The 17693-nt window shown below is 42.8% G+C and overlaps 1 protein-coding gene across 1 annotated transcript in view; it reads left to right on the top strand.

The window, feature by feature from the left end:
- Positions 1 to 12347: 12347 nt before the first annotated feature.
- asic1b (acid-sensing (proton-gated) ion channel 1b) overlaps positions 12348 to 17693 on the top strand; it is a 743124-nt gene continuing 737778 nt past the window's right edge. Inside the window, exon 1 of the mRNA XM_048523587.2 lies at positions 12348 to 12905. Within this exon, the coding sequence (XP_048379544.1) occupies positions 12348 to 12905 (558 nt within the window). The remainder of the gene's footprint in view (positions 12906 to 17693) is intronic.

A 17693-nucleotide genomic window follows, 5' to 3' on the forward strand; every position in this document is an offset into this window, starting at 1 on the left:
TTCACCCAACACCATTCAAAACATTGAACTGGCTATTCATTTTGCAGCTTCTTTGGAGGAATTTGCTGCCTGAAAATTGGACGCTGTACTTGTGATGTGAAAACGCACAATTTGCGTGAAGTGCTTTAGGTTGTCTCTTGGAAATATAATGTGCTACTATCTGCAAGTCCCTTCTTTATCCACTTCACGTCATTCCATAGGACAGTAGGTATTTCCATTTGAATTCTACAAGCAACGCGTCCTGCACCTGAACAGAAAGGCTGAGCTTCTAACATTTCTTTTTCATCCAGAGGGTGGTAGGAATCTGCAACTCACTGCCTTTAGGGGTCATAGAGGCAGAAACCCTCATAACATTTAGGAAGCAAGGAGGAGGACATGCCCCTATCTACATCAACAGACTGAGGTGGAGATGGGTGAGAGGGTCAAGTCCCTATGACTGACTATCACCAATAATCTGTCCTGGCCCACCTACACTGTTGCAACGGTCAAGAAAGCACAACACCTCTACTTCCTCAGGAGGCTAAGGAAATTCGGCATGTTCATGAGGACCCTCACCAAATTCTACAGATGTACCATGGAAAGCATTCCATCTGGATGCATCACAGCTTGATACAGCAACTGCTCTGCCCAGGACAATAAGAAACTACAGAGATCGTGAACTACAGCCCAGGCCATCACACAAGCTAACCTTCCATTCACTGACTCTGTCTGTACTTTTCACTGCCTCAGGAAGACAGCCAACATCATTATAAACCCTTCCCATCTGGTTACAAGCTCTTCCATCCTCTTCTGTAAGGCAGAAGATACAAAAACTTAAACCAACAGATTTAAGAACAGCTTCTTCACTGCTGTTATTAGACCCCTGAATAGACTCGCAAATTTTGCATTTAATGTTGATCTTGCTCTTTGTGCACATTCTCTGCAGCTGTAACATTGTATTCCTCACTCTGTTCCATTACCCTTATGCACTTTGTATGGTATGATCTGCCTCTAATGCATGCAAAACAAAACTTCTCACTGTGCCTAGTTACATGTGACAATAATAAATCACAATAAAGGTGAGCACTTGCAATACCAAAGCATACAAAGCTACATTTGGAAAATGGACTTAGAATAGTTAGGTGGCTGTTTTTGACTGAAGGGCCTGTGCTGCAGACTTATATGACTCTATCATTAGTTACTGAGATGTACGATTCCCCCAAAGGTGAATCCTGGATCTGTAAGCAAAATTTGCTCTTAATTCTCTCTGAAGATTTTCCAAACATGATGATGTCCATATGTGGGAATTGACAGATTATTTCAGATATTTATCAGCCTTGAAGTCAGAGCTTATTGAAATTTGCTTACTTTATCTCATTCAAGAGCCTTCCCTCTGATTAGTTTGAATTTTACCAAGCGGACAGATTGGGGTTGCTGGAGTTAAAGTAATTTCAACATAATGCGTAGCAAAGCAATGCAAATTAACTTTTCTAGATGTCATTGTCCCAGATACTGACTGTAAATGTGTCACAAATGTGTTGTTGCTTGTTTCAGTTGGTGTCTTTTGATGCCAGATCAGATTTGACTTGTTGATTCAAATTGGAGGCTGTCACGTCCATGTATGAGACATGTTTAAAACCTCAATGAATTAATTGCCCGTTTGCATACCTAGCTGCAACTTAGCTGCTAGACCAGCATGGGGTTCCTACCTCTGAGCCAAGATTCAAGCCCGACCTGCTCCAGAGTCATGTAATAGCGTTGCAGAACAGATTCATTAGAAGATATCTGCACTGGTCTGGAAAATTGTGAATCCAATAAAATATTGTAGAGCAAAACAGAAGTTCCCCCTGGGTGAGAGTGAACCCTTTCCAGTTCCATGCCTGGATCAATGCATTGCAGAACACTTGTGATCATAATGTCATAAGTTGTATTAATATCATTACATTATAATTAGATAATATCATTAGGTTTGTCTGGAAATCTGACCTACAGTTAAAAGTAGATACATGAAACAGTACATTGAGTCCTTGCAACTTCTGATGATGAGTCAGATAGAAAGCTTAGTTTTAGTTCTTTGCACATTTTAATTCCCTGGAATTCCCTCCCTAAAGGCCTTGTGGGTCTACTTACAGTGGTTCAAGAAGGCAGCTCATCACCACCTTCTCAAGGGGCAGTTATGGACGGGCAATAAATGCTGACCACCCAGCGATGCCTACATCCCATGAGAGAATTTTTTAAAAATTGTATGTGCTCTGCACCGAGTTAGCCAGTGCCACAATGCGCTAACTATGGTTGTAAAATTGTTGTGGGCGGGTTCCTGAACTTCGGATATCTGCTGGCAATGGATGATGTTCCCACTTGGCAGCAAAGGCTCATAAAGTTAGTCTGTGGATGTTTTCAAATGCCATTCCGTTTTTTTTTATTCTTTTATCAGATGTGAACATCACTGGTTCCATAAAATATAAAACATAAGACATAAGACATAATAGCAGGAGTAGGGCATCCGGTCCCTTGAGACTGCTCTGCCACTCAATAAGATCATGGCTGATCTTTTTGTGGACTTAGCTCAACTTAACCACCCGCTCACCCTAATCCTTAGTTCCTTTTCTGTCCAAAAATATACGTATCTTTGCCTTAGACCTGCGTTTGTTGTTCATCCGTCACTGCCTTTCAGAACGTAGTGGTGAGCTGCCTTCCTGAACAAATGCAGTTCAGCTGTGTAGGTAAATCAGCTGTGCTGTTAAGGTAGGCAGTTCCAAGATTTTGAGTCAGTGACAATGAAGGAACGGTAATAGAATTCCAAAGTCATGATGCTGTTTGACGAAAAGGGGAACTTGCAGGTTATGAATTCCTACCGCATTGAGGTAGAGGTTGAGGTCCCAAGTTTGCAAGGTGCCAAAGGAGCCTTGGTGAGTTAGAGTTAGAGCATAGAACACAGAACATAGAACAGTGCAGCATTGTACAGGCCCTTAGGCCCACGATGTTGTGCCGACCTATTATCCTACTAAGATCAAACTACCCTGCATACCCTACATTTTACTATCCTCCATGTGCCTTTCCAAGAGTCGCTTAAATGTCCCTAATGTATCTGACTCCACTACCACTGCCGGCAGCACATTCCACACGCCCATCACTCTCTGTGTGACGAACCTTCCTCTGACTTCTCCCCTATACCTTCCTCCAATCACCTTAAAATTATGCCCCCTCGTAATAGTCATTTCCATCCCGGGAAAAAGTCTCTGACTATCCACTCTATCTATGCCTCTCATCATCTTGTACACCTCTATCAAGTCACCTCTCATCCTTCTTCACTCCAATGAAAAAAGGTCTAGCTCCCTCAACCTTTCCTCCAATCCAGGCAGTATCCTGGTAAATCTCCTCTGGACCCTCTCTAAAGCTTCCATACCTTTCCTATAATGAGGTGACCAGAACTGAACACAATATTCCAAGTGTGGTCTAACCAGGGTTTTATAGAGCTGCAGCATAACCTGACAGCTCTTAAACTCAATTCCCCTGCCAATGAAAGCCAAGCTATTGCACTGCATCTCTTAGATGGTATACGTTGCAACCATTCTGCATCGGTGATGAAGGGGGCGAATGTTGAAAGAAGTGGATGGGCTTCCAGTTAAGAGGCCTGCTTTGCCCTGGATGGTATCGAGCTTCCTTGAGTGTTGTTGGAGCTGTACCCATCCAGGCAAGTGGGGAGTATTCCAACACACTCCTGACTTGTAGATGGTGGACAGGCTTTGGAGAGTCAGGAGGTAAATGAAGGGTTATTGCTCCATTGTGAACTTTTCACAACAATGTATACTTAGATTTTGTAAGTAACATATAAATATAATGCAGAACAGTTTAGCAAATGCTTCAAGTACAAAGTATATTGTCTGAAAAACCTGGTTGCTGACAACTACCATTCCAAAATCAGTGTAATTCTGTGAGACATTTTATGCAATACATCGACTTCTTTAAATGATTGATTATGCTAGGGTTATTGAATAAAATCATAGGTAACATAGTCCTCTCTGGATGTGCAGTGCAACTATAAAATAAGAATCACAAAATAAAGATTTCCATAAAACCTCAAATTGCAACAATGGGTTTTGTGACTCAAATGTGAAAATGCAAACTTCACAATTTTACCCTTTATTCCCCTAAGCAACTGGGAAACATTTATTTATTTTTCCACCAAATGCCAAGAGTACAGAAATTATGTTTAATAGAAGCATAATGAAAGAGATGCAGTCTGCAAGATCATTGTTCTTTCATCACTAAGACCCGGATTTGAATCTAGTCAAGTCAGATCAAAGCCTTCTCTTGCTGATGGCTGATAAAAGGTCCTAAATGAAACTGAATTGAGCCAATTTGAATCCATTTCCCAGCAGGTGTGCATGAAAAGCATAAAGCTGGCCCTCCAAATGAAGGCAATTGCCACTGAGTCAGAAGTCCCATTGGGAGAGATCATAATGAGAGTGTGGGGAATATATAAATCATACCAGTGCAGTTTGCAGCACCTGAGCGAGGATGGGACTGAGATTCAATCCCACAGCAATGCATGAAGCATTGCACATTGATCATGAATGTCACACTGGGCGTGTTTGAAGCCAACACTAAATGCAAAGTAGAAAATATTTTATTGCCCCAAGATATTGCACCTTCTTTATGGATGACTCCTCCTAAAACAAATAGACAAAAACAAGCCAGATATTGTGACACAATCTACACCGCTGCATTCTTCTTCCGAACAGTGAAGCTGTGAGCTGACCCAGAGAAACATCAGTGCATTTCGCTCACTGTTCTATTGTCCTGTCTATTAAAGCTAAATCATACAGCACCAAAACAGGCCCTTTGGCCCAACTCATCCATGCTGGCCAGGTTTCCCAAACTAGTCCCATTTGCCTGCGCTTGGCCCATTATACCTGTAAACCTTTCCTATCCATTTAACTGTCCAAATATCTTTTAAGTGTTGTAATTGTACCTGTCTCTACCACTTCCTCTGGCAGCTCCTTCCATATACTCCCTATAAATCTTTTCTGAACCCGTTCAAGTTTCACAACATCTCTCCTAAAACAGGGAGACCAGAATTGTATGCAATATTCCAAAAGTGGCCTAACCAATGTCCTGTACAGCTGCAACATGACCCTCCCGACTCCTATACTCAACGCACTGACCAATAAAGGCAGGGGTACCAAACGCTTTCTTCACTGCCCTGTCTACCTGCCACTCTACTTTGCAGTTTCTGATGTATTGCTAACCAAACCAACTATTATTATCCCATTTCCCCACCTGTGGTTGTAGTTTTGTTCTCTTTGGTATTTTTCAAGACTCCACTGGGGCATTGATTGAACAAAGCTTGCAAATAGCAAGGAGCATTGTTGAAAACGCCCAGAAATCGGAAAATCCGTTGACAGCCAATCACGTGGTCAATTGGAGCGGCTTGTGAGGATATCCTAAATCAGGACTGACTGCGTACAAAATGCGATCAAACTTCTGCTGTCCTGTCAAGTTGAACATGAGAGAGATATAAGAATTCTAAAAATAAATGTAGAGCTGCCTTAATTCTTACTCCGCGTCCAAATCTTGACAAAAATCAAACGATCCCCTGAAGCTTGACAAGTCAGTTTGATCAGCTAACTGAGACACACCTAGAATTGGTTGTGATTCCACTGATCCTTTCCAAATTCAAGGAGGCAATGACCTAGTGGATTTATCACCTGATTATTACTCCTGAGTCCCTGGCAATATTCTGACGACCTGGGTAGATATCCTATCATTGCAGATGGTGCAATATGATTTCAATAAATATCTGGAATTAAGAGCCTAATGATGACTATGAAACCTTTCCCGACTGTCAGGAAAAAAAACTACCCAGTTCACTAATATCCTTTAGGGAATGAAACTGCCATCCTAAGCGAGTCTGGCCTACATGTGACTCCAGGCTCCCAGCAATTAGGGATGGGCAATAAATGCTGGACAGGCCAGCAATGCCCACATCCCACGAATGAATAAAGAAATTGTTCCAGATACCACAATGACAAGCTTCTGAATATTTTCTCAACCTGAAAATAGATCCCACATTTTTACTTATATAATGTACTCTGTATGTACGCAATGGGTTTGACCTCAATAATTTTACAACAGTACCTTTTGTATTATTTGTACCAAATGCTTGGTCTGTTATACGATCTGGTTGGAACAGAAATGGGAAACCAAGGGGCTTTACTGCCAACTCATGTAGAATTGTCATTGTTATAATGTAGAAAACAATGTAGCTAATTTTCACACTGCACTAAGTCCTTGCTGGCAACAATAAGATATTGGCCAGATCATCTTTTTTTTTGTGATGTTGATTGAGGAATTTGGGAGACGCGTAGGACACCTGGGAGAACTCTTTGTTGCTTACAGAAAATGTATAAAATTATCTTTAAAAGTGAATTCCAAAAGCACGCACAAATAGTCCCAAAAATATAAATGAAAATCCAGAAAGAATAACCAAAAACTGTCACTTCACAAGCTACGTTCACACCAGCTATCACCATAAACTTGAATAGGCACTATTTTGCAGAGAAAAATGAGGAAAAAGATAGAACATCAAGAAAAATGGTTTTCGTTTAAAGGGAGGGGCATTGATAAAGGTGGCGTGAATAGACTGAAGGGGCAAATCTGCTTCCTTAGAGATTGAAGGATGTGTCCATGTGGTGGGAGTTTGTCTCTCAAAAAGATAAAGTTTCTTCTATCAAATTGCCTTTTCAGTTTGATAAAAATGTATCTCTTTTGATGACACACAATTAAAGCTTTCGGTCTCCTTAAATTTTCTTTATTTGAACAAATGTTTAAAAGCTCAGAAAAAAGTTCACTCATTATATAATAGGAACAGCTCACAGTCCCAATGTAATATCATATTTTAAACAACGCATGAGCTTGAAAAGATTGAACATTATCATTGGTCCTACCTTGGAGTTCTTTGCTGCATTATTTATGGTTGCACCATTTATAATAGAAATGTAGTGCAGAAATAGATACATGGATATTATTGATTGGATGCTACCATTTTTAACTGTTGTAGGCAGAGGACAGACATTGAGATGATTGCTTTGAGAAAAGGTGGAGAGAAGGGAACATAGCTAATGATGGCTTGGAGGAGAGGTAAACAGGATCTGTGTAAGGTTGAGACAACTACAGTTTAGCACAGAAGGCCCACAAACAAGTCAGCTCCGTCTGTGCTAGACTTGATTGTCTGATACATGGGCCAGGTAGATCTATATCTGACCAGCCAGCCTTGTTCCCTCATCAAATTTTGGAGGTACAGGCTCATCACTGTGGTCCATATGTCTCACCCAGGTAATCCTGTAAACTCCATATGCCAACGGATAGCGAGGTCATTGCTAGGCAGGAAGCAAGAAGCACTTGGCATGGCACAGTGGCACAGTGGCACGCATTGCTGCCTCACAGTGCCAGGGACATGGGTTCAATTCCAGCCTTGGGTGACTGTGTGGAGTTTGCACCTTCTCCCCGTGTCTGCGTGGGTTTCCTCTGGGAGCTCCAGTTTCCTCCCACAGTCCAAAGATGGGCATGGGAAATGCAGAGCTACAGGGATGGGGTGGGTCTGGGTGGGATGCTCTTCAGGAAGGTCAGTGTGATAATAATGGGCTGAATGGCCTGCTTCCACACTGTGGGGATTCTATGATTCTAACTGCTCTGTAGGTTAATTTCCAACAGTTACCCTCAGCTTCAGCGCTTCCATTCTCCACCAAGCCCCCTGGACTCTGGTAAATGGAATGTGTTACTGAGGGAAGAGAGCTATTGTCCAAACATAAACATTACACATGGGTGTGCAATTCTCATCTACTTGAATTGGACATCTTACTGACAGATAGCTGCATGTATCAACTCTTCTTCCCTGTCCTTTCAGTGACTGCACCTTTTGTGTTTTGCTTTCCCTCAGAATAGCAGCATCACATGATACGGACAGTTATATAACACTGAGTAAGTTTAGTCTATGCAACATGTTTAGCAGCAGTGTAAACCTGCAGTCCAAATACAATTTGGGTTTGCAGTTCATAGTTCCACTCCAGAGATACAAGTACACAGTCCAGCTCTGAGCAGATGCTGCACACTCGGAGATGCTGTTTTCAAAATGAGATTTTACAGGGAGAGACTCTCTACCCTCTCAGAAGATTCAAAAGATCCCATGGCACCATGTTGAAGAACTTTTGGAATACTGTACTTACCGGACCTACACTGGCCCTAAACCCCACCTCTTCCTCCGTTACGTTGATGACTGTATCGGCGCTGCCTCGTGCTCCCACGAGGAGCTCGAACAGTTCATCCACTTCACCAACACCTTCCACCCCAACCTTAAGTTCACCTGGGCCATCTCCAATACCTCTCTCTCCTGCCTGGACCTCTCTGTCTCCATCTCTGGCAACCACCTACAAACCAATATCCATTTCAAGCTCACTGACTCCCACAGCTACCTGGAATACACCTCCTCCCACACACCTTCCTGCAAAAATTCCACCCCCTATTCCCAATTCCTTTGCCTCTGCCGCATCTGCTCCCAGGATGAGGCATTCCACTCCCGTACATCCCAGACGTTCTTGTTTTACAAGGACCACAACCCCCCCCCCCCCCCCCAGTGGTCGAGAATGCCCTTGACCGTGTCTCCTGTATTTCCCACAACTCATCCCTCACAGCCCCTCCCAGCAATGACAGCCAAAATAGAATCCCCCTCATCCTCACGTACCACCCCACCAACACCCACATCCAACATTTCATCCTCCGACACTTCCGCCACCTGCAATCTGACCCCACCACCCAAGACATATTTCCCTCTCCACCCTTATCTGCTTTCCGGAGAGACCACTCTCTCCGCGACTCCCTTGTTCGCTCCACACTCCCCTCCTACCCCACCGCACCCGGCACTTTCCCCTGCAACCTGCAGGAAGCGCTACACCTGCCCCCACACCTCCTTCCTCACCCCATCCCAGGCCCCAAGAAAACCTTCCACATCAAGCAGGTGTCCATTGGCACAACTGCTAATGTGGTATACTGCAGCCGCTGTTCCCGTTGTGGCTTCCTCTACATCGGGGAAACCAAGCGGAGGCTTGGGGACCGCTTTGCAGAACACCTACACTCGGTTCGCACTAAACAACTGCACCTCCCAGACGCGAACCATTTCATCTGCCACTCCCATTCCTCAGACAACATGTCCATCCTGGGCCTCCTGCAGTGCCACAACGATGCCACCTGAAGTTTGCAGGAACAGCAACTCATATTCCGCTTGGGAACCCTGTAGCCCAATGGTATCAATGTGGACTTCACCAGCTTCAAAATCTCCCCCTCCCCCACCACATCCCAAAACCAGCCCAGCTCCTTCTGCCTCCCTGACCTGTTCTTCCTCTCACCTATCCCCTCCTCCTACCTCAAGCCCCACCCTCATCTCCTACCTACTAACCTCATCCCGTCCCCTTGACCTGTCCATCCTCCCTGAACTGACCTAGCCCCTCTCTACCTCCCCACCTACATTCACCTTTACTGGCTCCAACCCCACCTCTTTGACCTGTCTGTCTCCTCCCCACCTATCTTCTCCTCTATCCATCTTCTATCCACCTCCCCGTCTCTCCCTATTTATATCAGAGCCCCCTTCTGGTTCCCCATTTCTGAAGAAGGGTCTAGGCCTGAAACGTCAGCTTTTGTCCTCCTCTGATGCTGCTTGGCCTGCTATGTTCATTCAGGTCTACACCTTGTTATCTCTTTTTGGAATACTGCATTCAGTTCTGGTCTCACAGCCATAGGAAAGATGTTGTGAAACTTAGGGTTCGCAGAAGATTCACAAGGATGTTGCTGGGGTTGGAGGGTTTGAGCTCCAGGGAGGGGCTGAATAGGCTGGGGCTATTTTCCCTGGAGTGTCGGAGGCTGAGGGGGGATCTTAGAGAGGTTTCTAAAATCATGACTCCAAAACTAGAGGGGCATAGGTTTAAGGTGAGGCCAGAAAGATATAAAAGGGACTTAAGGGACAACATTTTCATACAGAGGATGGTGCATGTATGGAATGAGATGCCAAAGGAATGGTGGAGGCTGGTACAATTACAACATTTAACCTGCAGCTGGATGGGTACATGAATAGGAAGCATCTTGAGGGGTTGTGGGCCAAATGCTGGTAAATGGGACGAGATTAATTTAGAATATCTGATCGGCATGGAAGAGTCAGACCAAAGGGTCTGTTTCTGTGCTGTACAGCTCTACGACTTTGCAACAGCAGGGGAGTTCTCCCAATGTCCTGAGCAACATTTGTCCCTCAATCTCTGGTCATTGTGAGATTGTTGTTTGCAGGATGTTGCTGTGCACACATTGGGTGCTATGTTTCTTACATTGCAATTAGGACTGTGCTTCAAAACAAAAATGCTTCATTGGCTGTGATGCATGTGGGCTATTCTGATGGCGTGAGAGGCGCTGTAGAAATGCAACTTGTTGTTTTTCTGTTCAGAATTCTGCTCGGCAGTCCTATGTCGCAGTGGGTAGTGTCTGAGCAAAAAGCTGGAGGACTTAGTCAAGGAAAGTGCCTTCAAAGCGCAGGCAAACAATGGCAAATTCTAAATCCTGGTAAGAATGAGATTCTTGATGGAAATGAATTTGAGACCTTGCTATCATTATTTGTGCCTCCAGACTAGTTCATGTGCGGAAAGGGACAGCAACTTGAACTCCTAGAGTTCAACTGGCTCCGTTGGCCAGCATGGTCACAACAACACAGGGTTCAATTCGAGTTCCAGCAGGGGCTAGTGTGGAGCCTACCTGGTAGAGATCATGGCCCAATAGGTCGAACCTGTCTTTGGCAGATAACTCAGCGTTGGAGAGGGAGTCCTTACAGGAAGATGATGGGGCACATTTTTAAGGTGATAGGAGAGAGATTTAAAAAGGGCATGGGGGCATTTTTTTTTTACACAGACGGTGGTTCACGTGTGCAATGAACTTCCTGAGGAAGTGGTGGATGTGGGTACAGTTACAACGTATAAAAGACATTTGGATAAGTACATGAATAGGAAAGGTTTGGAGGGATATGGGCCAGGAGCAGGCAGGTGGGACTAGTTTAGTTTGGGATTATGGTCAGCATGGACTGGTTGGACCGAAGGGTCTGTTTCTGCGCTGTATGACTCTATGACAGATAGTGACACACCTCCTAACCCCATTCTATACCAGTTGAAAATCAAGGCTTTTAAATTCTTGATTGGAATTAAAATTAAAAGTTTACCTTTGCCCTCCAATTCAAATCAGGGTAGCTCCATAAGTGAAAATTTGGAATGATTATATTCCTTGGTCAAAATAGTGGCAAGCACAAAATGTCATTAGCATTATATGATGAGGCGGGGTTAAAAAATCTGATTTGAAAATTGAATTGGAAGGGATGAGGAGGAACCTTACTGCAAAGAAAGAAATGGTCAGTCTGCATTACAAGTGAGGCGGGGGGCGGGGTGGGAAACCTCTAAATAGGGCCATTCCAGGCAGAGCCACCCCACGCATATGTAAATATAGTCTAGAATTTTTTTTAAAAAAATGATAAGTTTTCCAAAATATCCAGTGATTGAACAAACAAAATAACTAAGAAGTCACAGAAAAGTAAGAATTGATCCAATGGCTCTGTATGACGAACTGACCGAAAGCACAAATCTCAAAATGAAACATTGATATGTGTAAGAGATGGGGTGTTGGGATAGACTCAAATGCCAATGTTTGTTTAAAAAGCGAAAGAACTGCGGATGCTGTAAACCAGAAAGAAGAGTTCTGAGGAAGGGTCACTCCAACCCAAAACATTAAAACTCTGATTCCTTTCCATAATTTCTGTTTTTGTTCCTAATGTTTGTTGACTTGATACGCCACTGTACTAGAACCGAACTGCATTTGTGACAATATATGTACACAAATAGATTTTTTTGACGAATGAAGTATATTTTTGAAAAGGGGGTGCTGAAATTTCCTCTCTTGTGTAATCAAAATATATTTTAAAAACGATGGGGGTTTTATGCTGAGCCTATCTGGGAGCGAGCTTCTGAAAGCGAGCAGCTTGTCATTCATCTGAACCAGGAGACACTTTAAAACAGGGGAGCCTTGCAGTGCTCGGAGCGTTTGCTATATATATACACACACACACACATACACACACACACACAAACACACACAGACAGACAGACACAGAGAGAGCAGGGAGACAGCGAGGAGCTTGTCTGCTCTCTCTCTCTATTGATCGCCTCTTGCCTCTGTGGGTTTTTTTTCTCTCCCCACCCCCCCCCCCCCACCCCGGATTCTGCCTATTTCTCCCCCCCCCCGCCCCCTTTCCCTTCCTCCTCCTCCTCCCCCTTGTTAATTCCCCCCCGATGGATGTGAAAGCAGAGCCCGGGGATGCGGGCAGCACGCAGCCTTCCAGCGTTCAGGCTTTCGCCACCAGCTCCACGCTGCACGGCATCGGCCACATCTTCACGTACGAGCGCTTCTCTTTCAGGCGCATCGTGTGGACCCTGGCTTTCCTGGGCTCCCTCTCCTTCCTGGTTCACGTCTTCGTGCAGAGGATCCAGTATTACTTCGAGTACCCGCATGTCACCAAGGTGGACGAAGTCACCGCCTTCAACCTGACCTTCCCCGCCGTCACCATCTGCAATCTCAACGAGTTCCGCTTCAGCAAGATCACCAAGAACGACCTGTACCACGCAGGCGAGCTCCTGGGACTGCTCAACAATCGCTACGAGATCCCCGACCCGTACGTGGCCGAGAAACACGTCCTGGAAGTGCTCATCGAGAAGGCCAACTTTAGGAACTTCAAGCCCAAGCCCTTCAACATGAGGGAGTTCTATGACCGAGCTGGCCATGAGATGAGAGACATGCTGCTCGGCTGCAAGTACAGAGGGGAAGAATGTACCCACCAACACTTCAAAGTAGTGAGTACCTTCGCTGGAAACCAAAGTTTCCACAGCCCTTTGTAACACCGTGCGGTCATTTGCTCAAGAGACTTGCTAATGTGTTTGGTAGGGGGCTCTCAGTGTGATTGGAGGTCATCGTAGAAGTCGTTGTTTGAACGTCCCATCCGAATGGTTAGCTGAGAGGCAGTCTACTTTTGTTTTGTAACCATCCCGACTGATTGCTTCTCTGGTGGGACATCTCTGAAGTCCACAGGTAGGGACTGAAGGGAAAGAGTTACTATTTATCCTCTGGGTCTATGTGAAAATGCAGCAAGCCCAAGGGAAACAGAAACTGTTGGAAAACATCCTGTGATTTCATGTGCTATGAGGAGAAAGAGAGCTGAGATAGGGCCCTGGATTTTTTTTTCCACCTCCCCCCCCCCCCCCCCCCCAAATGTTCATTGTTGGTATTCAGGCACTGGACATGACTGGGTTTGTCTTACAGAGCAATGGGAATAGGGCCATGGAACAAGAAACTTGAACAGAGCAACAGTTACCATTTAACACGAGGCTAATGGTAGTAGTAGGTAGCAGTTAGAACCACAGGCTTGAAATCTTTCTGTTTAGAAAGTAAGTCACAGTCAGCGAAGCTGAGGTATCCACTAGTTGCGAGCGATAATGTTCAGATGTATCATTTGTCATCCTCCCTGTCCTTACAACAAAAGGCTTGGGACTCCGAAGTTTGGAGGTTACAATGAGACATCTGTTGCAGTTCATTCCTATGTATAAACTGGGAAAGAAGGGTCTTGTGTTTATAGTGAGTTACACTTGACCATCATGTATCAAACAGAAACATACTGTCTGTTAACACTGCCTCTGAGATGCCTCACTGACTTTGTTTCATACAATTTGAGTGCATGTGTGTATGTGTATATGTGTGTGTGTGTGTGCAAACTGTGAAGAGTGTTAGTTCTAGTGACATGCTAATTCTGCTGTGAATCCCACCTATGAAACAGCCTTTCGACGAAACCTGGCTGTGACCTAAATAAGGGATTGACAGGAGCCCTATGTTTACATGCCTTCTGACATGAACTATGTATTAGATTTTTAGTTCATGAAGAAATGACAAGGGCTTTAGATGCATAATTGTCACAGGTAAATCGTGTTTCTCTCTCTGTCTGCTTCAAAATACAAAGTTGTTACATTTTGATTCGAGACTACAGAATCTCCTCTATCTCCATCTCTGAATTTAATTAGAACTCCTTTAGCTAGACATTTAAATTCGAAGCATGCATTCAAAATGCAAACAATTTGTCTTTTAAATGTCTGATCTGGGCAGTCTACTCACTGTCAATTACCGACTGGCACAATCTATTTTGACCTGAAATAGTGATGTTTTGAATGGTTAAAGTTAGAGCAGCACAACTCCCTAAAATTTTAATTCATTCATCAAGTTGAGAACTTTCATTACAGTAATAAATGCTTGAAAGGGATACTAAGTGCGAAATCCATTCCACTTTTCATTATTGAATGATTAAGAATGTCTTATCTATAGGTAGGCAAGTACACTTTATTATTAGATGTATGTCTAAGAGTGAGGTGATTGAGGTTTGGAAGTATTTGTATGTCAGGAAGAAAGCAAATAAACATAAATACATTGTCCTTAATATGCTCCTCACGCCCATAGCTGAATTGGACTTTGCTGAAATTGGCCCATATTGGAGTAACCAATCAAAATAAAAAGATATACTTGTGGATAGAACAGTGGATTAATGTTTCTTTCATCTATGGGTTAATCCAATGAAAACTTCTTCTTTCTGTCCTCGGGAGTTGTTGGACGCAACTCTCCTAATTCAAGTGAGTTTAGGGATGCTTTCATCTCAGTTTCTAGTGAGCATGAGTCTGCAACTTGTGATCAAACTTGTGTCTCTGAGAGACAGGGCTTGCCAACTCTCCAGGATTGCCCTGGAAGTCATGAGAAAGCAAAGACTAATCTGTCAGACATTGCTCCAAGCAGCCACAGGGATGAAAGGAGAGGAGATTGAAAAAAAAACACTTTTGTTTATTAATCATTGTAATATTGGACTGTTGGAAAAGGGAGCTTTGTTTGACGGTCAAGAATCATCTATTTGGCTAGTGATGAGTCTGTTTTCTTTTCAGTGGGTGGGAGAAGACAGGACATCACGAGCATGTGAAGACACTAGAGAATGTGAAGAGTTGGGGTGATTGGAGGCTGGGTGTCCTGTGAGGGGATCATCTCCAGGACTACGTCCCATCAGAGATGACATGGATTTTACCATGATCTCTTGACTTCATCTTGTGGGTCCACCTGCCAACATTCACAACCATTACAGGAGAACAGTAAAAGGGCCTTTAAATGTTCCCTATGTTTTACCTAATCTTGACAAAATGTGATGTGAATGGAGATTGTATTCTGTGATTTCCTATCTCATTGAGCCTGCAAGTTTACTCACTGAAGGCTTAGCATGTTGATCCAGCACACACACTAGCACTCTCATTCTCAGGTTTGGTGCCCATGTTGCTGCTTTAGCAGATTTCAGCTGATAGAATGAAAGAGACATCAGTGCCCTCGAGGTCTGGGAGAGGGAACCAGGTTTTCAACTCTTGAACATTAGTGTGCATCTCTGCTGAAGGCACAGATGTGGATAATAGATGAGGACAGCCCTCCACAGTAAAATAACCTACCATTTTTCACTTTATGGGTACACATTCGAAGAATGAGTGCTTGAGGGAAGTCCTAAAGAATAACTAGAGCCTTTGGAACTTAAGTGCCTGCAATACTAGAGCTGATAACATTAGTGAGGGCTGAGCTGAGGAGGGGCTGAGTCACCAATGATGAAAAGAAACATGTATAAAACTTGATTGTTACAAATCTCATCACCTTCAAAAAAGTAAACCTGGCTGCTTTGATTTCATTTTCAGAAACTCATCATTTTAATGAACAGGTTCAAAGTAAAATGCAAGATGTTACAGGAGTTGTACAATTTCATAATTACTAAAAGAGTGCAGAATCTGTGAACAACAGCTGATTGTCAACACAGGGGCTGGATGACAGGAAATTTAACGTGAGAAAAACTGTACAGAAACATATAAGGCAGGTTAAGCAAGGAACACATGGCTTTTATGGATAGATAAATAATTGGTTTATTGAAAAATCATCATGACGGTAGATTCTAAATTGTGATAACAATACAAAGAAAAGAAAAGGCAATAATTCATTATACAGTTATAGACAAACATTAAAATCAGATAAAGTAGAACATAATAAGAAGGATTGCACAATTATAATCATTTCAGTATACAAATAAAAACAAGTTGAAAAATGGAGGTCTCCTTAATTTACAGAATAGAAATGAAAGGTCTATTGCGTTCTGCATTTTGCATTAAAGTCCATAAATCATATGTTGTCAGGTTGCATTAATTAAATTCTTAATAATTTATGTACCATTTTATGAAGTTTATAAAGCAGGGGATTGGGATGTCTTGTTGTATATATGTTCTACAGCTTATTTGTTCAGTGATGTCTTTTCTGCTTACTTCTGTCACACATTTACTTTTATATAGGTGTGGAGAGATATAGTGGCAATGGAAGAGGTTTCTAGATAAGTCCAAACAACTGTTTTCCACCTTTGAGCAGAGGAGTGCATATTCAGTTGTTTGATTGTGTCAGAGCAGCTTTGGTATGTGTTACCTCAAATCATTTTCTGCTCTCGTTTCTGAATGCTTTGCACTAACTTTGAAAATCAACAAATAGACACTGTGCAGCTTTAATGAAAATGTATTGCCATATCAAGAGTTACATGCTGAAAGAACATATTTGTTGTTAATTTCCCAGCACAATTCACAAAAATAACACAAACAGCACTTAAAAGTACATGACAATTGAATGATGCGCTGTTGGATATTACGGTACCAGTATGCATGAATGTTGGAATGTTTTCTTTAAAGATGCTGACCATGGTTTGTGTCAATATGAACTCATTGGCAGATAATTCCATAAATGGTGTATATTTGATGTTGAAGACTAACTGCAAGTAAAAAGTGAAACACATAGTTCATTTGAATTAGCCAGCAGCTGGCAATAGGTTATTGATAGAAGTGTCATTTTGAGATTGAGAACAGATTGGAGGTGAGCTGAGCAATATCATAAAATTTCAGTAATGAAATTTTTATCATGCATCTTGTCCTGATATATGGTAATCTTCCAAAGTCTATAGTTTTCTCATCTAGAAATGTTTTAATTTGAGGTGATTAAGTCATGGAGCTATCTATTTGTGCTCCTGTGCATATACCATCAAGGAAAAGTTAGATATTCTCCATCCTGTTCAGTGTTTCAACAGAAGAGAACAAAGCTTTGCTGGGAAGTAACCTATTTAAATGGCAAATGATCTTCAGTTCCCGTCCTTTTTTATCTCACACATGGATGATTGCTTAAAGTTAGCATGACACAGACTATCTTTGAAATGCCACTTTTATATTTTTTCTCTCACCTCTCTTCCCGCTCCCTTGTGATTCAGCCTCTGCAGGCACTTTTTAAGCAGTTGTCCTGGTCTTCTGTTTAATTCACCTCTGAAACATGGCCACCAGGAGGTGCTGTTGTGGTATAGGGAGGTCTCTCATGCTTCCAGAGACACTTCAGCGCAATATTCCATTTCCCCTAAGCCAGCATTTAATAAATACTCTAAGATTGATGACATAGAGAAAGTGCGTTGGCTCTTTCTTGTTTTATATTATATTTAAAATAATAAATGCTTTTGGGAATGTCATTTCATTGTGCAATAGTACTGTGCAAACTCATATGATATT

Source organism: Stegostoma tigrinum, chromosome X, assembly GCF_030684315.1.
Source record: "Stegostoma tigrinum isolate sSteTig4 chromosome X, sSteTig4.hap1, whole genome shotgun sequence".
Classification (NCBI taxonomy): domain Eukaryota; kingdom Metazoa; phylum Chordata; class Chondrichthyes; order Orectolobiformes; family Stegostomatidae; genus Stegostoma; species Stegostoma tigrinum.